This window comes from Uranotaenia lowii, chromosome 1, assembly GCF_029784155.1.
Source record: "Uranotaenia lowii strain MFRU-FL chromosome 1, ASM2978415v1, whole genome shotgun sequence".
Classification (NCBI taxonomy): domain Eukaryota; kingdom Metazoa; phylum Arthropoda; class Insecta; order Diptera; family Culicidae; genus Uranotaenia; species Uranotaenia lowii.
In genome coordinates, this window is record NC_073691.1 from 21,264,873 (window position 1) to 21,284,290 (window position 19,418).

Sequence of the window (19,418 nt, forward strand, 5' to 3'; positions counted from 1 at the left end):
CTAACTGACTCAACTGTGATGATTGAATGATATATCACTCCGTGATACGGATTTGTTAACAGCTTAAACAAAATGATTGAAGCAGTAGATAGAGGTATTCATACTGTCAAGTTGGGACTTCAACTCGAATGTTGTTATTTTCAACAAATATTGAATAAAACAATTTTAAGTCCAAATATCATTATTGATTGATAAGCTATGAACGTTCTGGTTAGTGAGATAACATACTTGTAGGCGAAAAAATTGGAAGAGTCATCTGTGGTAATTTTGAACAAGAAATGTTTTCTTCTCCTTGATGGAGCTGTTCTTGTATTACTTCAAAAATTTGAAAAATTTTTATTAAATTTATTCTATATTTAAACAGGAATAAAAAAAACAAGGCTTTACATTCCGGATTATACCTCAACAAGATATAAAGCTAGGAAAAAATAAAGTTTCTTACCATTGTTCCGAACGAAACCGAAAATCACAACAATTTCCTACTTTCTTTTTAAAGTCAAACAATTCTAATAACAATGCATTTGAAATTGTTTTAATCCGTTTAAAACACATTATTTCTTCAGAATGCCGCAGCCTTGGCAACGAAAAACTAGAAAAAGAAACGGCGTTCAATCGACTGACGGAAAACTGCTCGATTTTTGCAAGCATGAATATTTATCTAGACAATTTTTAGGACACACATTTGAAAACGATGTAAGAAACTATTCATACAGACAGGGTGTCTAAAATAAAGAATAAAGAAAAAAACTCACTTTGCGATATGTAAAAATTCTATTATAAGATCTGACATTGAATTTGATTCGACCTAGCTAAATATTAATTTGAATCCTAAACAGCGATTTTCTGCCTAAATTAGCGATCAACAACACATCGTTGTTGATTTTTGATGCGTTATAATGCTCATCTCACGTGAACTTTGTTTCAAAAATGTTTAAAAAAACAATCATAATAGTAATATTTCGCATTTCGATTGACTTCTGAATTTTCAATTTTAATCTTCATTTTGACGAAGAATTCAAATTTTGAATGCTTGGTTCTAAATAATTATTCTTTCATTTCTTTTATTCATAATTCAAAAATAAATTCTAGATAATATCGTTTTTTTTTTACTTGGATCTAAAATTTTGAATGTGGGTGGACTGCTCTTAGTTCTGACTTTAATTATCGAAAAAAAAATTGTTCTTAAATCTTATAATACTATGGGTTTCTCATGTATAGTCAGCTAATGCAGAGCAAAGGCGGGAGCAATTCATGGGAGCTTTTCATCAACATGCCCTCTAGCCTAAAATTTCAACACCTATCAAGCTTTCTCCTATTGGCGCACTAATGCCTGTCTATCCACCTTTCTTTCAAATTCTATAAAATAAATTCTCTCTAGTTTTCATTCCGCCGCACATGCCATTAAAATTATAATCATACAAATTACGGCGATTAAAATCATATAACAAACAATCATTGGCAAAAAGAAAAAATACAACAAGAAAAATACGGTTCAAAAATTGACACTTGGCCAAAAAGTTAGAACGCGGAATAGATAAAATGTGAAATGCGAAAAAATCGACAAGTAGCAACTATTCGCAGCGAATCTGAAATAATGGCAACGTCGATAGAACTGTTCTCGCATAAGGAAAGCTCAGTAGGCCCACACCTATCAAGCTTTCTCCTATTGGCGCACTAATGCCTGTCTATCCACCTTTCTTTCAAATTCTATAAAATAAACTCTCTCTAGTTTTCATTCCGCCGCACATGCCATTAAAATTATAACAATACTACTTTACTTAAATCTTATAATCAAATCATGTACTATTTCACCTTAGAATTATGTAAACTTTTCGAACTCAACTGACTTCTGAATAATTCAAAACTTAATAAAGGTCCTACGCCGTTTGGCCTAAAGTCATTTGGCATAAAGCCGTTTGGCATAACGTCGTTTGGCATAAAAGTCGTTTGGCATAAAGTCGTTTGGCATAATGGCCGTTTGGCATAATGGACGTTTGGCATAATGGTCATTAGGCATAATGTCCGTTTGGCATAATGGCCGTTTGGCATAAAAATATAAAAAATTATAAGGTAACATAAAATGTTGCTAAACATTAAAATACATAAGTTTTTTTCAATTTACCGATTTTCTAGGTTTAATCAAATCCCTAGGAAGGCCCCGTGTTTCTAGGTTTACCCAAAGCAAGGGACAATCCCCTAGCCCGGTCCGCAACGCGAAGCGTAAGGACCATACTTCATTTTAGTTCGAACGCGAAGCGTGAGGAGGCTTCCTCGAAATTTTGATCCATCATTTTAGAACGGCCATGTCTTTCTAGGTTTATTCAAAGCCCTAGGAAGGTCTCGTGTTTCTAGGTTTACCCAAAGCTAGGGACAATCCCCTAGCCCTGTCCGCAACGCGAAGCGTAAGGACCATACTTCATTTTAGTTCGAACGCGAAGCGTGAGGAGGCTTCCTCAAAATTTTGATTCATCATTTTAGGACGGCCACGTCTTTCTAGGTTTATTCAAAGCCCTAAGAAGGCCCCGTGTTTCTAGGTTTACCCAAAGCTTGGGACAATCCCCTAGCCCGGTCCGCGACGCGAAGCGTAAGGACCATACTTCATTTTAGTTCGAACGCGAAGCGTGAGGAGGCTTCCTCGAAATTTTGATCCATCATTTTAGAACGGCCATGTCTTTCTAGGTTTATTCAAAGCCCTAGGAAGGTCCCATGTTTCTAGGTTTACCCAAAGCTAGAAACAATCCCCTAGCCCTGTCCGCAACGCGAAGTGTAAGGACCATATTTTATTTTAGTTCGAACGCGAAGCGTGAGTAGGCTTCCTCGAAATTTTTATCCATCATTTTATGCCAAACGGCCATTATGCAAACGGCCATTATGCCAAACGACTTTATGCCAAACGACTTTTATGCCAAACGGCGTTATGCCAAACGGCTTTATGCCAAATGACTTTATGCCAATCGGTATACAATCCTTAATAAAATTTTAAATCGTTTAACTTTTCGTATATTTTAAAGGGGAATTAAAAACATAAGCCAATAATGCGGCTACAAACAACTCGACTCAACGCCGTGTTTTTCGAGCAGTTACCCTGTCAGGAAGGTTTGCTCAATCGGGCCGATTGCAAAACAGAGATGGCGGCACTCGAATTCTAGCGGCTAGAATTTGGTCCGTTTTCGGTTCGATTTCCATCACCTACTCGATTGCTCGAAATCTAAACGGTATTTTTCTGTAGAACATCGCGGTCTTCGATGGACAAAGCAAAGCAAATGCAAAAACCGCCATTTTATATTTGTTTTGTCGCTGTGTGAAACTTTATTTTACTGAAAATAGGAGGCAAATAAGTGTTTCTTCTACAATTTTTGTCCTGGAATTGTTTGCCAAGCAAGAACAGTTACTCACCCAGTGTCAACAGTCATCATTCAAGCAATTATTAACCCGTAAGTCTAAATAAAATATTTGAGATGCATTTGTCGGGATCACTGTAGTATACTATATTATAATATTCACTACAGCCACCATATTTGTATTTTTCTTTGTTGAGATTTAAAATCGTTTCTGCTGTTTTTACATTAACTTCCCATTAGTTGGTTCAACCACCGTTGTGTTCGTCGGATCGGAGTGCAGTCTGTTGAAGATCCCGGAGGTTTCATAATGATTTGGAGGGATGAAAGGGAAGGAATACCAATAGAAAGGCGAGGGTAAGTAGAAAGTTCTGTTTACGAAACCGGTGAGATCCAAATTTTATTTTAAATGTCGTATTTTACAACCAATTCTTTAAAGGTGAAATTTTACTGCGGGATCCCGGAGACTGAATTCAAAACACTCATTAAATAGTACAATTGCTTCCCTGTTTGGCTCATCCCCAGCCACGATATTTTTCAGTTTCATCAGCAGCAACAACCATACAAAAATTATAATCGACACGAAACATGTTAGAAAGTTCGGGTATGAAATCAGTAATTTACACGATTCGGCACAATTCTGAAAATAAACGGACGAAAATGGGATGGATTTAGTACCGGGTTTCGACCTGGGAAGCTGTTAAAGCAATGAAAAACAAAACAATAAAATTCTGATCAAGATGTTGGGTTAGTAGAAAAATAATCATTTTGTTTCCCAAATCTTACAACCTTTAATTTATTTCAGATTACCGATGGAAGAGGCAAAACACCGGGGCGCTATGCACACTAATTCCGGAATTTGCGGCTTTAATCAGCAACCAGACCAAAATGCTAGTCCTGTATAGAAATTTTGGATTTTTGGCTATGTTTTTGGAAGTCTACACCGTACGGACAAAACCAGACATTCTTATCCGATTTGTGCGGACCGCAAAGTTCCGGGTTCTCACTCCTAAGAGTTCACAGTTTAATTGTAATTTAATCGGAAAGAACTACAAATGTAACCCCACACCGTAAGTAATTACTCACCAAAAAATAATTAAAATTATTCGAGCCAGAAACGCATAAAGCCGTAATTTAATTTGACTTTTTTTAAGTATGACTTAATTTTACATCATTCCACATCTATAATTCATGCGCATAGCATTCAAAATTTGAAATTAAACCTCAAACCTAAATTTATATCCCAAAAGATGTAAAAATGTGTGCGCCTAAACGCAAATTTAGAGTAAAAGATACGAGCGTGAATAAATTGACATAATAAAAAAAGTAAACAAAAAAGTAGTCGGATTTGGGAGGTCGGAAGTTTTCCGGAATAATTTAAAGCCGTTTTTAGATCCAACAAGTGGACAAGCGTTACATGGAGCAGAATCTTTGAGTGCCAAAGTGTGTGAAGAGATGGTAGCAGAAATCACGGATGATTTGAGGTAAGCTAATCTGTCAATTCTTGATGTGATGAAATTCCAACAATTCTGAAGAATACCGGCTGGTAATAAATGTATTCATAGAGTTAACAGGCATCTCATTTACCGAACCGTGCCCCGATTATGAAAAACTGTTGGAAAACCACTGATAACATTATTGTATTTTAATAGGTTTCAAAAATTGTGCCATTCTGGAATTCCTTCCAACGAGACAAACAAAATTGGCAATTTGACGGAGGCGGATCAACCGGAATTCTGTACCGTGTACCGTGATAAACGTTAATCACGATGAAGCATATTCTGCTGGTCAGCTACAGAATGTCGATTTCGGGCAACCATCTATTTTAAAGGTAAGTTCACCATTCCTATGTTTAAAAAAATATTTAAAAACGATATTTACTTAATGCTTTTTCAGGGATGTGATTTCGCTGCATAAATGGCACAACGCATAACGACGAATACTGAGTTATTTTGTCTTCATTAAGCCAGCAACTCTGCTTCAAAAATGTTTAGGTCAGGTCCAGGTCTAGCTACATCAGGATTCGATCATGCGTAGGGTATAGATCGACCTAGAATCGCTTTATTTCTTTGTCATCAAATACTTTGTCAGCTGGTTTCTAAGACGAACGATGGATAGCTCATTTTGGCCAGATCAATTCGACCAACATGCCGGTATTAAACAAAAACTGAAGGAGTTCCATAACCAACTGATGATGTTTCACTTTGGCAATCGAACGAAGTTCACATGCTTTTCGAGGCTGTGAGGAAATTTCTTTGAATTGATGCAAAAAGACTATTTGGTAATGTATAATTTTTTTAATTATTTAATTTTGTAATTTATAAATATCGTCATAATGTTTCGTAAAGCTTTTTTGGTAGCGACGAATGACGCACTTAAAAACATGAAAAGCTAGATAAGGTACACCGGGGCAAGTGCAAACGGTTTTCACCATAGTTCAACTTTCACATGTCCTAGAAAAATATGTACATCTTCAAAAATTATCAATTATCGTTCGTTGCATCTCTAAAATGGTTCTCAACAAATTCTCGTTGAAAGTGAAAAATTAAAAAATGTTGGTAAAAAGTAACAGCACTTTTGTGAAAAAATTTCTAAATTTGCACTTGCCCCGTTTATGGGGGCAAGTGCAAACGCAATGTTTTTTCGAAACTTATTCAAAGATGCGTCAGTGTATCGTTACTAAAACGAATTTAATACATTTATAATTAAAGTTTGAATTTGTTCATAATCTTCAATTTCCTTGTGAAGTCTGGCTGAATCTGCCGGCTAATTTGATTTTCATGATGAAGTTTAAAAAATGTTGAGTCCATAAGTATTTGGAATGTATATTAGAATTTCATGATCAGAAGAAAAACACCATCTTAAAATGAACATGACAAAATGAAAATGAATCGCATGCTTGAACAAAAATTATAAAATGAAATTATTGATAAAATTAAAGGATATTATTTCATTTGGGTATTTACAATCAAGTTTGTAATACAATACTCGCGTGAGCATTCATTACGTCGTATGAAACATCTTAAGAATTCATAGAAAACTTTTATCAAAAAAAAACTTTAAAATTTGTATCTTACACATATAGAATATGTTGTCCAAACTACAACTATTCCAAACGAAAAAAGTTGCGATTAGTTTATGTCAGTTTTTGTATTTTTTGTAATAAAGCTGTTTGGTTACATTTTGTTTCATATGACGTAATGAAAGCTGACACGAGAACATCAGATAAGAGATTTTTTTAATTTCTTAAAATAATTTAGTTATTTTATTATTCAAAATAACGGTAGCTTCCAAGTTACAAATAACTCATTAATCATTAATTATAAAGTAATCATTAAAAATGTATTTGTGCTCTTTTTTCTTAATTGAAATATTCCAATTTTAATTTCTATTTTCTTGTTCTCAATTTTTTTCAGGTTGGCGGTAGGAGTTCCTGATTTTGTCCGTTTTCTATGTGAGGACTATTATTAAACACATTTTTATAAATTTTTTTCACCTTCTATTTTTTCATTTTTTTTTCAGATTCCATTGAATATGCACAAACTGCGCTTTGAAAGCCTTTCCCAAGTAAAAACCCTAGCAAAACCCCCAAAAAAATCTAGGCCATCCCAACACATGTTCGGCTGGACTGAATACGTCTACGCTTAATTATCAATCTGCCAACCACTTTGAGTTCGTCCCAAGAAGAAATCTCGCCGGTTATAAATGTTTTGTTTCTCCCTACATACACAACCTGAAGAAAGAATTTAATTAAATTCAGTAGCGTCCACGACCGGTAAAGTGCCGTCTACTGGTGGCACCGGTTCCAGACAATGATCTGTATCGCAGTCTAGAAATTTTTCAATTGCCCATCAACAACAGCCACAAACAATTGCATTCCCAGCCATGCATAATTATGCCATCAAGTATTCGATGGATTTGTTGACGATCAAGAAGCGCCTGAAGGATTTGGTGTAAGTTTTTTAAACTTGCAATCGACATTTATTTTTTATTCTAATTTCTTTCTTTCCTTCAATAGCTACAAATCATGGGAGGACTTTTTCAAAGAATGTGAATGAACAAATGTAAAATGTCCAACGAAGACGATTACCGGTGGGCACAACCGGTCATGGAATGAACAAGTATATGGAACAACGGAATGAACTGGCCGAAAAACCGACCACGCAACAACCACATATATATCTAATTGATCTTGTACAAACTCTAAGCAAATGTTTATGATGGTTTGTAGCATTGCAGTTTGTCAAAATTTATTGTTATTTATTGTTTAGTCGGGCGAGTAAATTAATTAACAGTTCGATCGATGCAGATTGTTATACATCCAAGCAAAAAAAAATTGGATAGTCAGGATGATAGCAGACATTAAAAACTCGAACAAACTAGTTAGGTTTATGATGGTAGATATTAATTGCTGCTCACATTTTCTAACACCTTGCCGATCAAGTTTTTTATTCTAAGGATAAGCTCTAACTCTAATCTTGCTATACGAGTTCCTATTATAGAAAAACAAAATTTATATAAATTTGCTTTAGGCCCATAGATTTTTTAAGGTGCATTTCGGTATATTTGAAGCACCATACGATTTGTATACTTGAGAATTGAGAAGAAGAACGGAGTACTTCTAAGCATGTTCGAATCAAGGGATAAGCTTTGTTTATTTAAATTCGAATGTATTTTTTTTTTATTACAGGTTTACATATGAAGGGAACGATTGTATTCCTGTAACAATAAAAGTTTGAAAAAAATGAAAATTTTGTCTTTTAAAATAAAATAAAAACTGAAATTTTGGCAACCCTGGTAATCAGTCCGGAAATGGTACGAAAATCCGTTCGGTTTCGACCCGAAAACGATCCGTTTGTTTTGGCGTTTGAAATCCGCGATCCATACGATCGGCCCGAAAATCATTCGAAAATGCGTTCGGTTTCGGTTCGGAAATGGTCCGTTTGTTTTGAAATTTGAAAGGCTCGATTCGTACGATCGGTCCGAAATTCGTTCGAAAATGCGTTCGGATTCTGTTCGAAAACGGCCCGCTTGTTTTGACATTTGATCTGCTCGAAATAACTTATCGTCGTCCGAGAAAGTGTTTCATTTTCGCGCGATTTTCTACTAAATTCGGCCCGATTTCTTATACGATTTCGGACCGATCGAGCAGATGTACGGACAAAAATCGGGCCGATTTCGGGCCATTTTTCCTGTCTGGGTATGAATGAGAATTTTTTTTCGTCTTATTGGATTCAGTTTCCATATATTGCATGCAAGTCGTCAATGATTGTTCAAAGTGGCCAGCAGGCACCAGCAGGATCGTTAAACTTTGAATCCTAAATTATTTTTTTTTTTTTATAAATTTAGTATTTGTTTATCAACAGGCTTTTAAGCATTTGACTAAATTAAAAAGACTATTGTTTACTATACGCTCGTTAGACTAAAATTTAATGTAGGGGAGATGGGGGCATAATGGCCACCTTAAGGAAAACGGTTATTTAACCATAGAAAATAGCTATAATATGGAGATTACATTATTGTTTCGTGTTCAGACACTCGAAAAGCCTATTCCCTAACGGGCTGAAACGTGAAAAACTAGATGAAAACGTTAAAAAATGCATTTTAAAAAAAATTGTGAAAAGCTGAAAACCAGCCACTGTGGAGGCATAATGAGAACCCCCCCTGAGGCAGTATGAGCACCATTAATCAGAGCAAGATGTGCGTTTTTGCCGGGGAATCTAGCAGCGAATTCAATTCGATGAAGTCAGGTGAGTCGTAGATTCATCAAACAAAGCAATAACAAAATAATCTATAGGTCTGTTTGTATGAATACAAACAATTCACGCACGCTCATACATTAAGTGCTTTGTTCGGAGGATGATGCTACTAGCCGTATAATGTAACAATAAAAAAATCGATCATGAATTGTGAATGGAAAAAAAATCACCTCGAACAGAAATCTAACTCTATAGTCTTTTGATTACCTCTCCGACACCTTACCAATAGGCTAAATTGTCGGATGAAAACTAGTCAAGGTGTGGCGCTTTAAATCAATTTTAATTCGCTGCTAGATTCTACGGCAGAAAATGCTTATTATGCCTCGATAACGTGGTGCTCTATATGCCCCTAGTCAACAAATTTGAGTAAAAACGTGTTTTAAAATTGATAAAAGTGAAAAATCAAAAATTTTATGATGGTAAAAATTGAGAAACAATGTGTACATCATGTTGCAGTGCGTACATTATTGATCAAGGTTATTTTAAGATCATAAGAGCTTATTTCGTGGTGCTCAAAAATTATAATATTTTCGTAACTTGAGAACCAAGCTGGTTTTTTTTAAATATCTCTGTTAGTGAACCTTCATATACACTCAGGCAAATTCTTATTAAAATTTTCATAAGATGCCTCTTATGAACAGCTTTTTAGAGTGTAAAATTGTTTTTCATAAGAGTCTTATGAAATTCTTCTAATTCTCATACGAAGTTCTTATGAAAAATAGAAGAAACGTCATTGTGAAAAAATGATGAACACATTCATTCCATCAGTCATGTATTTCGTCGTCGTCAGAAGAACTCACCATTACAACCTTTATTAAATACTTTGATGTATTTTTTTACATCTAAATGGTAATTTTTAGTTGAAATTTATTTTTAGTTGAAAATATTTATAAACTCAATAGGAACATTTTATGCTTTGTTTACTTTTCAGCTTGGTTGCCGGCAAAAACCGCGAAGTCGAAGGTCCAAGCCGCAATAAAACTTTTTTTTGGAACCGGGTGTTTAAAACCAGCTGATTGTCGCCATAATGTTTTTTCATACGAATTAAGCAGAAAATAAAATAAAATGAAAAATAATCTTCAATTATTTTAATTTTATGCGACATTTCTTTTCCCATAAGAATATCTTATGAAAAGCAACAACCCCTCATTGAAACTGGTGTTCATTCTTTGAGTTCATTCCATCATGAGAAAATCTTATGAATTTCATTGTTTTTTCTTATGGCGCCACTTCATAAGAGAATCTTATGGCCTACATAATAGTATTTTTCTGAGTGTAAGAGAAGCGACATCTGATCCCCCTTAAAATAAAATATGTGGCAACATCGCCGAAATCTTGCACCGAAAATAATTTTCACTTTAAAGATAAGTGACATCTGGAGTGAATTTGCGCCATACGTAAATTCATGTGAATTTTAAGTGACCGTCAAGTGAAATCACTTAAGTGAGCGATCAAGTGAATTTCAAGTGAATGGCAAAGTCAATTTAAAATGTTTGCTCAGGTCATTAATATCTTTCGTTGTAGAGGTTTTTAGGTGAAATTTCGGAATATCAAACATTAATCAACTTTGTTTCTACAAAACAATTATTTATTTAAAAAAAATACAACGTAAAAAACGTCACTTTTTCTCCTTATTTGGGTTCAAAAAGATTTTTCGGCTTCGAAAAATCATTGACTTCCTCACTTTGACGAGACATTCGGGTTGATATTTTCTGAAATAGTAATAAAAAAAATTAAATTTAACTAGTATTTATTAATTGTTTTGCATGATACTTACTTTAATTGCACTTGAATATTTCCAAAATAAATCATCATCGGAAAACGTATCCGAAACCTGATTGCTTCAAAAAGGTCTCTGCGACGTGTTAACCGGTTCACACGATGTTTCTGTCGGTCGACCTATGGAAAATATCATTGTTTAATAACATATAAATTACTTTAATTCTGCACCTACCAACTCAAACAAACCTCTGTTGTTTCTTTTCCAAACAACAATGAAATAATCAATACTGACATTGTTGACATTCGCTATGTAAAAAATCACTTGAATTTTAAGTGATGGGCAAGTGAATATTGGCTTAAGTGACCGGTCAAGTGGATTTCAAGTGAGCATCGAAGACATTCAATGCCGGTCACTTAAAACTCAAGTGATGAGCTAGTGTATATTGATTCGGTCACTTAAAATTCAAGTGAGAGGCAAGTGAAATGTACATGAGCCACTTGAAATGAAGAAATTCACTGAGTTTTCACTTTTAAGTGAATCTTCTAGTGTTTTTTAAGTGTGATTTTGGGTTCAGTGTGGACAAAAAAATCCCCAGCACTGTTTTCTGGCTCAATGTTCAAGCTCTAAAGTGAACGCTCCTTCAATCCAACAAAACAACATTGAACTCGATGCTTGAAGGATCGCGATAAACGGTATGAATGACTTGAATTTCGTTAATAATATCAGTTAGTTTTCTAACTACACGCAGAAAAATAGAAATTAGTTTCAAAGGAAAGTGCCGCAAAAACAAAGGATTTTTTCCTTTGATTTTGGGACAAATAAAAATTCCTTCGATTCAAAAACATTTTCTTTTGTTTCGAAGAAATGCTTTCCTTTGAATCAAAACTTTTTCTTTGATTCGAAAAACAAAATGCTTTTGATTCAAAAGTCTTTTCGTTTAATTTTATGAACTTTTCGTTTGTTCCAACGGTATTTGGGTTTCAATTTAAAAGCATTTGTTCTTCAATTCTACTTTTTGTTTTAATAATTCTAGTACTACATATTAATTTTCTTCCAATTGGAAAAAAAAGAAATCAATTATGGTTTACAACATTTTATTTATTTAGATTACATTATCACATTCACATTATCGATTTTCCCTATGATTTAAGTTTTGAACCGGTACATCTGTAAATAAAGAGAAGAACAAAATGTACACATTAAATTTTTACATAGCGCACATAATACGAAGTTATGACAAAAATGCTTCTCTTGTTATGAAGCTCACAAAAAACGATATTAAGCTAAATAATGCTAACAATTAAAAATTAAAATTGCATGGAAAGTACTTACTGAACGATGTTTGTTGGCGACAGTTCCTTTCGAACAACTCATGAAGGGTTTCGGCGCCAGATTTCTCCTTGGACCGGATCGGAAGGAATTAGTTGGATGAATGGTTGCCCTGAAAAAGTTTGTTAGGTTTGTTTATTTGAAATTAAATTGATTTTGAAAGACTTACCTAGGAGTCACTATCGTCTGCCCTCTTAAAGCTGCCAAGACTTTCCTACGCCGGATCTTGTGTTTCCGGTGCTGTCTGGCTGTTGCACGGCAAACCTTCTTGCCGTCCCGTTCACCAAAAAGAAGCTACTGAAGATGTCGACTGTTTGATGAAAAAATACTTTGATTCAAAAGAAAATTCATCTAAATCAATGAATTTTCACATTGATTCTGAGTCAAAAAAAAAATTCTTTAAACTCAAATTAAATACTTTGATCCAAAAATTTGGAACATTGGTTTAATGGAAAAAAAATTCGGTTCAATATAAAATTTACTTGAATCAAGGGAAATGGATTTTGTTTCAATGTACACGTGGTTTTTGAATCGAAGATGTATTTTTTTTATCTCAATGGTACTACTTTTCGCTGCGTGTAGAAACACGATTCACCAAAGCATTGACAAAAATTGCACCCAATCATAAATTCATATGACCAGCTAAAAAATTATCTGTTTGAACTATAACAACAATCACAATACCTTCCTTTGGTTGAGTTTTCAATAAGAAAGGTAAAATCTCTGCGACAAAATGCTCGGATCGATTGGAATCGATTTTGACAGTTCTTTTGCTCGATTGGAATTTAGTGTTTCAGATGTCACTTCTCTTATATACAGGTTCACTAATCTCTGTAAAGATGATAAAGAGATTCCTTTTTTTGTGAAAAATTAATACTATAGGAAGTACGAAACAAATCCTCATGAAAATTTATTTAAGAAAATACGCACTTTCGTAGAAAAGCGTAGTTCTCATTATGCCTCGGGTGCTCGTTATGCCCTCATCTCCCCTACATTCTAATGTACACAAAGTACACAAAATTCAAGGACAAAGACTTCGAAACTCAAATCTGGTAGCCCTATCTGAAAAAAAAACGAACTGTTTGTAAACAAACGTTCAAGAACCTTTGAAATCTCATTGTTTCGCTTTTAATTGTTTAAAATTTTGTATCTTGTCCTTAAAAACCTCTGTTCCCACAAAAATGACAGTGGATTTTCGCTTCGTTCCGAAAGAATTCATATGCGAGTTTTTGGAACTGTACCGCAGCTTGCCCTGTTTGTGGCGTACCAAGTTGCCCGAATATCAGGACCGGGTTCGAAAAAAGGAAGCGATTGCACAGCTGGAACAAAAAATGCAACAAATTGATCCGGGAGCCGACTGCCGGACGGTGATCAATCGGATACAGGTATTCCAGAAAACCTACCAGAAAGAAGCTCGCAAAATACAACAGGCCCGCGATGCTGGTTACGATTATCAGCCGGCACTGTGGTACTATCCATATCTGGAGTTTCTCAAGGATTGCGACGCCGAGGGGAAACTGGTGGAATGCACAGCCGTGATCCACCAGGAAGAGGTAAAAAAATTTGAGTTTTAGGATAGATTTCAATTTTGCCTCTCGAACAAATACTGAGGGGTAATATTATGGTTAGATACACTAGAGCAGGCATGTCAAACTCGTTTAAGTGTGCGGGCCGCATTAAAAATCTTTCATTTCATAAAATTATATTATTTCCTCTCGTAGCAAAAAAAAAAATGTTTTAAATAATTTGTGGCAGGAAAGCCAGCGTATCTCTGTGTAGTAGGAAATTTTGTGATAATTTAAGACGAGGCTACGCGGGCCGCATTGCCCAAGGCCGCGGGCCGCATGCGGCCCGTGAACCCCCAGTTTGACATGCCTGCACTAGAGGTTAAGTTCGTACATCTCATAGAACTCTCGAGGATTATGAAATTCCGCGATCGTCGCTTGTAGCGAAATCGTTTTTCTTTACTGAGAATTCTAAATAGCCCCTCTAATTTTCGAATATTTTAAGTCTTTCCAACAACCTTCAGTGGTGGAAACCGTATACACAGTTCCGCACGTGACGACCACAGTCGAGCTGGTAGCTCATCAGACTAGCGAACATCCTCAGCAGCAACTCGAAATAGTTCATCCGGAGTACCCGCAGCAACAACCAGTAGTAGCAGTCGAAGAGCAGACTCGCACAGAATTTTGTTCACCGAAAAAGCGACGCCGTCAGAAACATACTGTTTCAAAGCAGACTGAGACCGTCTACGCAGACACCCATTCACCGGAGAGAAAACGATCTCCAATAATGGTGACATCACTGGAGGTATCACGGAAGCCAATGGAAGACCGGCACGATGCTTTCGGACGAAATGTTGCCTTCAAGTTGCGACACATGGCCGACCAGCAACGGCTACTGGTCGAAAAGATCATCAACGATGCGCTGTACGAAGCCGAATCAGGTAATCTCAATCGGAACTGTTATCTGTATGTTAGTAATAGTTGAAAGTGTGTTTTTTTATTACTGTATGTATGTAAAATGATAGAAGAGTGACTGTTTTTGTAGATGGTAACCGTTATGATTAAACTGTGATTCTATACAAGGTTCTGCAAGTTTATCATTTATATCGAAATATCACTTTCCAAAATTACATTATTTTTGTTTTCCGCTAGAAGCGTCGTTAGTATTAGTCACTCAGGCTTTCTCAAATTTTCCTTAAATAGACTCTTAAGTCAAAAGTATCAATGACTAATTTACTTGCCAAGAGTTCACTGACAACGAACGATAAAAGGCCATAAAGAAATAGCAGGTAGTACAACAAATCAACAACCGAAAATGAAACGTGTCTTTCTCGGCACTTAACATAAAACATCAGCTATCACATGAGGGTAGGCGCCATCATTTGCGAAAACAGAACTGCAACAGCGCTCTTACTTCACAAGATAAATTATTAATGATGTCAGCCACAGTGACCACCCAGGGTGAGAAATGGCGGTAAAACATTTTGATTTTTTGTTGTACAGTTGATTGCCTCATCAGCATGTTTTATTGCACCTGGTGTGTATTGGTTGACTGCCCATTATTAATTCGAGGAAATGGACGTCTACAGGTACCGACAATCTGCATTGAGGTGCAGCATCTTTTGTTCTTTTGAATGATACGAAATACCTAATTCACAAATAAAGTTTAAATTCGAAAACATTTACGACATCGCTCTGTTCATAAGGAATTTCTGAAATGAGAGAAACAAACTCACGTTCAAAGAACACATCTGACTCAATCGATCGATCTTAACTCACCTTCACAACGGGCAGGGCATTGGTAATGGTAAGTCCAACGCTACGCAATCCAACGATCGGTGGGAAATCGGTATTGTAGAGTCGCTGCAGGCCGTGAACCGTCGCCAGAACCGGCACGTTATGTTTCAGCCGTTCCTGTTCGTAGCGGACCAGCTGCGACAGGTTGTTCAGCCCTAGGCCGCTGTAGTTCGCTTCACCGAGAACATTGGTCAAGCACTGGACATCCCCGAAGCCCAAGTTGACGCCCTGTCCGGCCAGCGGGTGCACTCGATGAGCGGCGTCTCTGTGGGGGAAATTAAATCCATAATTTAATTATTAGCATACACAGCAAAAAAAGTGTTGCGATATTACATCAAAAACGTGCACATAACTTGAGTCGCAAATGCTACCTAATATTACATCGTTTTGGTTTAAAAAATTACATCGTTAAGATGTTAAATAATTACACTTAAAAATGTATCGTAGTAGACAAACACAGAAACCTTGAGCATAAAAACGATGTAAAATTTGAATGCGATACAAGGGAAGATATTATTTTCGGAACTTGTCGTTGTTCTTTTCGAATTATGTGTAACTTTGCAATTATAATAATTAGATGTCTGTCGAACTCTTTGCATTCAAGTGATCAAATGGAGGGAGTAAAAACGACTTAATTTTTAAAAATCACTGTTGGTCAGTGTGGTCATAAATTATACTCTGAGGGATTTTATATTCAAAATTTACTGGGGAATTTTCAGAGGAGTAAATATTCAATTGTACTACAAACATAACTCTTTCTTATTGAAATTTATTAAAGCAAAATACTTATAAAAAGAACTCCTTAACTGCAATTCATTAATGGATGTTACTAGCCTAGATAGGATCAGTAAAGAATGTCGGATTTTCTACTGAATTCACTAAATAAGCCACCAGCGTTCACAATCGCGTATAATATCTAATCATTCAAAAGTTTTCAACATTTGATGGTCTGTTCGATAAGATACAAGTAAATCGAATGTTAGATTGTTTTTTTCTGCAACAGATTCCGGCAATGTAGTTTATCGTCGAAACTATCAGCATCCCGTAGACTCGGCTCGGCTTTCTCTACTCTGGATCTTGATGTAATGCCTCAAATAGGTAACGCAGGATATGAAGGGAGAAACGGGATGTAGTTTTGAGCCTATAAAAGGTTTCAAAATAATTTTAACACCGGAAAGCAGAAGAAAACATAATCTTAACACTTACCCTCCATCCATTTATTTATTTCTTCTCACACTCCTTGTACATTATTTCTTCAGACTAAATGTCCTAAAAACAAAAGATTATAAATATTAGCACATATCAACGGATTTGCTTACAAATTATGAACAATTTGATATATTTTACCAGTTAATCGGTTGCCTCAGAGCCTCTAAAACCCCTCCGACGTTATTGATATGAATTTTTTTTCTGTTGACAGATATGAGTTGCTTCGATGTTATTACATACAATGATGTGATATTACACTAACAGACATGTTTAAATTGTGTACATCGTTTAGATGTAATAACAAGAAAATTGTGTAATATAGTAACATAATTTCAAATTATTACATCACATGGCTAACATCTGCTATAATTACATCGTCCATCGTTACATTTTTTTTTGCTGTGTACAGTATGCGCACTCTAAGCTTTGGGAGAAAATATACATTACGATGCATCAACATATAATAAAAATAGCAGAAGTCAGAGATTACAGCCCTAGGACAATTTAAGAAGGTTGTGGAGCTTATTCCCATATCAAATATGAAGTGTTGAAAATTTCTAATTTAGTAGCTTACATGGTAAACTTCGTTTTACCATAAATTCAATGAATATATTTTTACTGTCGAGCTGTTTTTCAAACCGTCCTTGTTTTCTTTACTGAACAACAATGATTTTTTGACGAAGATTTAGAAACTTGTCAATTTTAAGGCCGGTATTTGAAGATCTTTTAAATGCATTCGATTCCCTAGAAAACACCGTTTTCCATTTAGGGACCGGTTCCTACTCGAAATAAAATTCATCGTTTTTTTTTTATGGACCATTCAGTATCCTTTGGAGGTGCATCGATTTAACTGACCATAACAGCCTATTGTTCAAATAATTTTACTCAAATTGGTGGCTCCATAGAGTGAAATTTTATAAAGAAATTTAACTGCTGTTGTGAGCGGTTTTTAACACGAGCCATATTAAGTTTATTGAAGTAGGCTCCAGTGATGAAGAGATGTCCAGTAAACCTGCATTGCTGTTTGGGTTTTTGATCAAAAACTGCTTCAGCCAGCACAGACTTATGTGGGATGATTTTGACCACTTTTTTCCAAACTTTAGCTAAATTTTCGATTGAATATGCAGGCTTCACATGTTTTTTTCAAATACGACTTGGTTTGGGACCAAAACTTTCAATCGGTCTCGCGTGAGGACAATTTGGCGGATTCATCTCCTTCGGTACGATCTGAAACTTTGTTGAATTGATACAAAGCCACCGTGTTTTTTGAGTAGTGAACCGATAGCAAATCCGGCCAAAACAGTACTGGGTGATCATGCTTGCGGATCATGAGCAGCAGGTGACAGTTTAGGCCCTCTCGGACGTAAACAGCTGTATTAATTGTGTCAGTGGCTGGCAAACGGTGGATAATTTGCATCACGAGACTCCATAGTGGTCATATCGTCTCTTATTCACAACTCCTATCTCAACCTCCCCGCGGTGCCGGCTGGGATGCGAGTAACCTAAGCGGAGATCGGGTACCCAACCCCGGTGGATGCTTTGGTCGCATGCAGACTGAGAAGGTGGCCGCACGCGTCTTTTCCCCAGGTCAGGGGCGGCGTGCAACAACAACCGAGCGTATGTTCTAAAGGTAAGGGGCGGCTCAAACAGCGTCTGTCTCGCAGCGAGCGGCTGAATTTATGAAACGCGGCTTCCGCCAGCTAAGTCCAAGATGGCAGCCCCATCGCGGGATAGGAACTTTAGGCTAACAACCTACTGTTCCCGACTTAAAATTGTTAAGGAATCCGAAAGAAATGACCGACCTGGAACTTTAACGACGATTTTTAGCATGAAAACACGGACACCAATTGGAACTTGTAAAGTTTCAATCCTTGCCCAACTCAACTTGCTAGAGAAGCTATCCGCCTCAAGCTCGAAATTCTGGGACTGAGCGAAGTCCGTTGGCCTAACACTGGAGAACACAAGACACAGTCCGGGCAAGTACTGCTTTACTCTGGCATACGAGGAGAACATGCTACTCGGGAACGAGGAGTTGGTTTCCTGTTAAGCCCGCAGGCCCATGCGGCCCTCATAAGATGGGAACCGATAAACGAAAGAATAATCGTAGCCAGAACACGGGTTAGAAACCGTACAATGGTCCAGTGTTTTGCGCCGACTGACGTTGCCGATTTGCAGGAGAAAGAGCAGTTCTACAGTCAACTGAACAGCGTAGTAGAGAAAATTCCGAAGGATGACATTCAAATTCATTTGGGCGACTTCAACGCAAAAATTGGTTCCGATAATCAGGACCCTGAGCGCATCATGGTGTGCCATGGTCTAGGACAGATGAGCGAAAACGGAGAGCTGTTTGTAGAATTTTGTGGCAACAACAACATGGTCCAACAATCGGTGGATCGCTCTTCCCCCATCGACCAGCACATAAGGTCACTTGGGTATCCCGAGATGGTCGAACAGAGAATCAAATTGACCACATCTGCATCAGCCGTAAATGCAGAAGGAGCCTTCTTCATGTCCGCAACAAACGAAGCGCATACATTGCATCTGGCCATCACCTCGTCCTTGGCGAGATACGACTGAGAGTTGTGCGTGTCCAACGGCGCGAGGAGAAAGTCCGGTTTCGATACGACGTCCGCCGGTTGGAGAATCCAGAGGTGAAAAGGGCATACGTTGAACAGCTAGAATCCCGAGCCTCGGAATTGCCGACAGACGGAACAGTCGAAGAACTGTGGTGTGGTGGAATCAAGAATGCCTTCATCAC

General features: G+C 36.7%; 2 protein-coding genes and 2 long non-coding RNA genes across 4 annotated transcripts in view; 2 read left to right on the forward strand and 2 right to left on the reverse strand.

The window, feature by feature from the left end:
- The first annotated feature begins 3,163 nt into the window (after positions 1 to 3,163).
- On the forward strand, positions 3,164 to 8,522 carry LOC129753512 (uncharacterized). Its single transcript, XR_008738938.1, has 9 exons — positions 3,164 to 3,434; positions 3,582 to 3,695; positions 3,778 to 4,085; positions 4,144 to 4,822; positions 4,991 to 5,169; positions 5,235 to 5,619; positions 6,755 to 6,792; positions 6,861 to 7,291; positions 7,357 to 8,522. It is a non-coding gene; the product is annotated as an uncharacterized LOC129753512 (long non-coding RNA).
- A 3,116-nt stretch (positions 8,523 to 11,638) lies between these two features.
- Positions 11,639 to 12,455, reverse strand: LOC129751662 (uncharacterized). The gene is made up of 3 exons (XR_008738775.1): positions 12,319 to 12,455; positions 12,153 to 12,261; positions 11,639 to 11,987 (listed from the first exon to the last, which is right to left on the reverse strand). It is a non-coding gene; the product is annotated as an uncharacterized LOC129751662 (long non-coding RNA).
- Positions 12,456 to 13,210: 755 nt separating this feature from the next.
- On the forward strand, positions 13,211 to 14,741 carry LOC129751655 (uncharacterized). The gene is made up of 2 exons (XM_055747293.1): positions 13,211 to 13,702; positions 14,160 to 14,741. Exons 1-2 carry the CDS (start codon positions 13,331 to 13,333, stop codon positions 14,637 to 14,639), a joined length of 852 nt encoding a protein of 283 aa, XP_055603268.1. The 5' UTR covers positions 13,211 to 13,330; the 3' UTR covers positions 14,640 to 14,741.
- A 132-nt stretch (positions 14,742 to 14,873) lies between these two features.
- Positions 14,874 to 19,418, reverse strand: part of LOC129751647 (ubiquinone biosynthesis monooxygenase COQ6, mitochondrial) — a 36,393-nt gene continuing 31,848 nt past the window's right edge. The window contains exons 5-6 of the mRNA XM_055747285.1: positions 15,434 to 15,716; positions 14,874 to 15,366 (exon numbers count right to left, since the gene is read on the reverse strand). Of these exons, the coding sequence (XP_055603260.1) occupies positions 15,337 to 15,366; positions 15,434 to 15,716 (313 nt within the window). The 3' untranslated portion in view covers positions 14,874 to 15,336. The remainder of the gene's footprint in view (positions 15,367 to 15,433; positions 15,717 to 19,418) is intronic.

Coding starts and splice junctions, on each gene's coding strand:
- LOC129751655 (XM_055747293.1), top strand. CDS start 13,331: ATGACAGTGGATTTTCGCTTCGTTCCGAAAGAATTCATATGCGAGTTT. Junction 13,703..14,159: donor CCGTGATCCACCAGGAAGAG/GTAAAAAAATTT, acceptor GAATATTTTAAG/TCTTTCCAACAACCTTCAGT.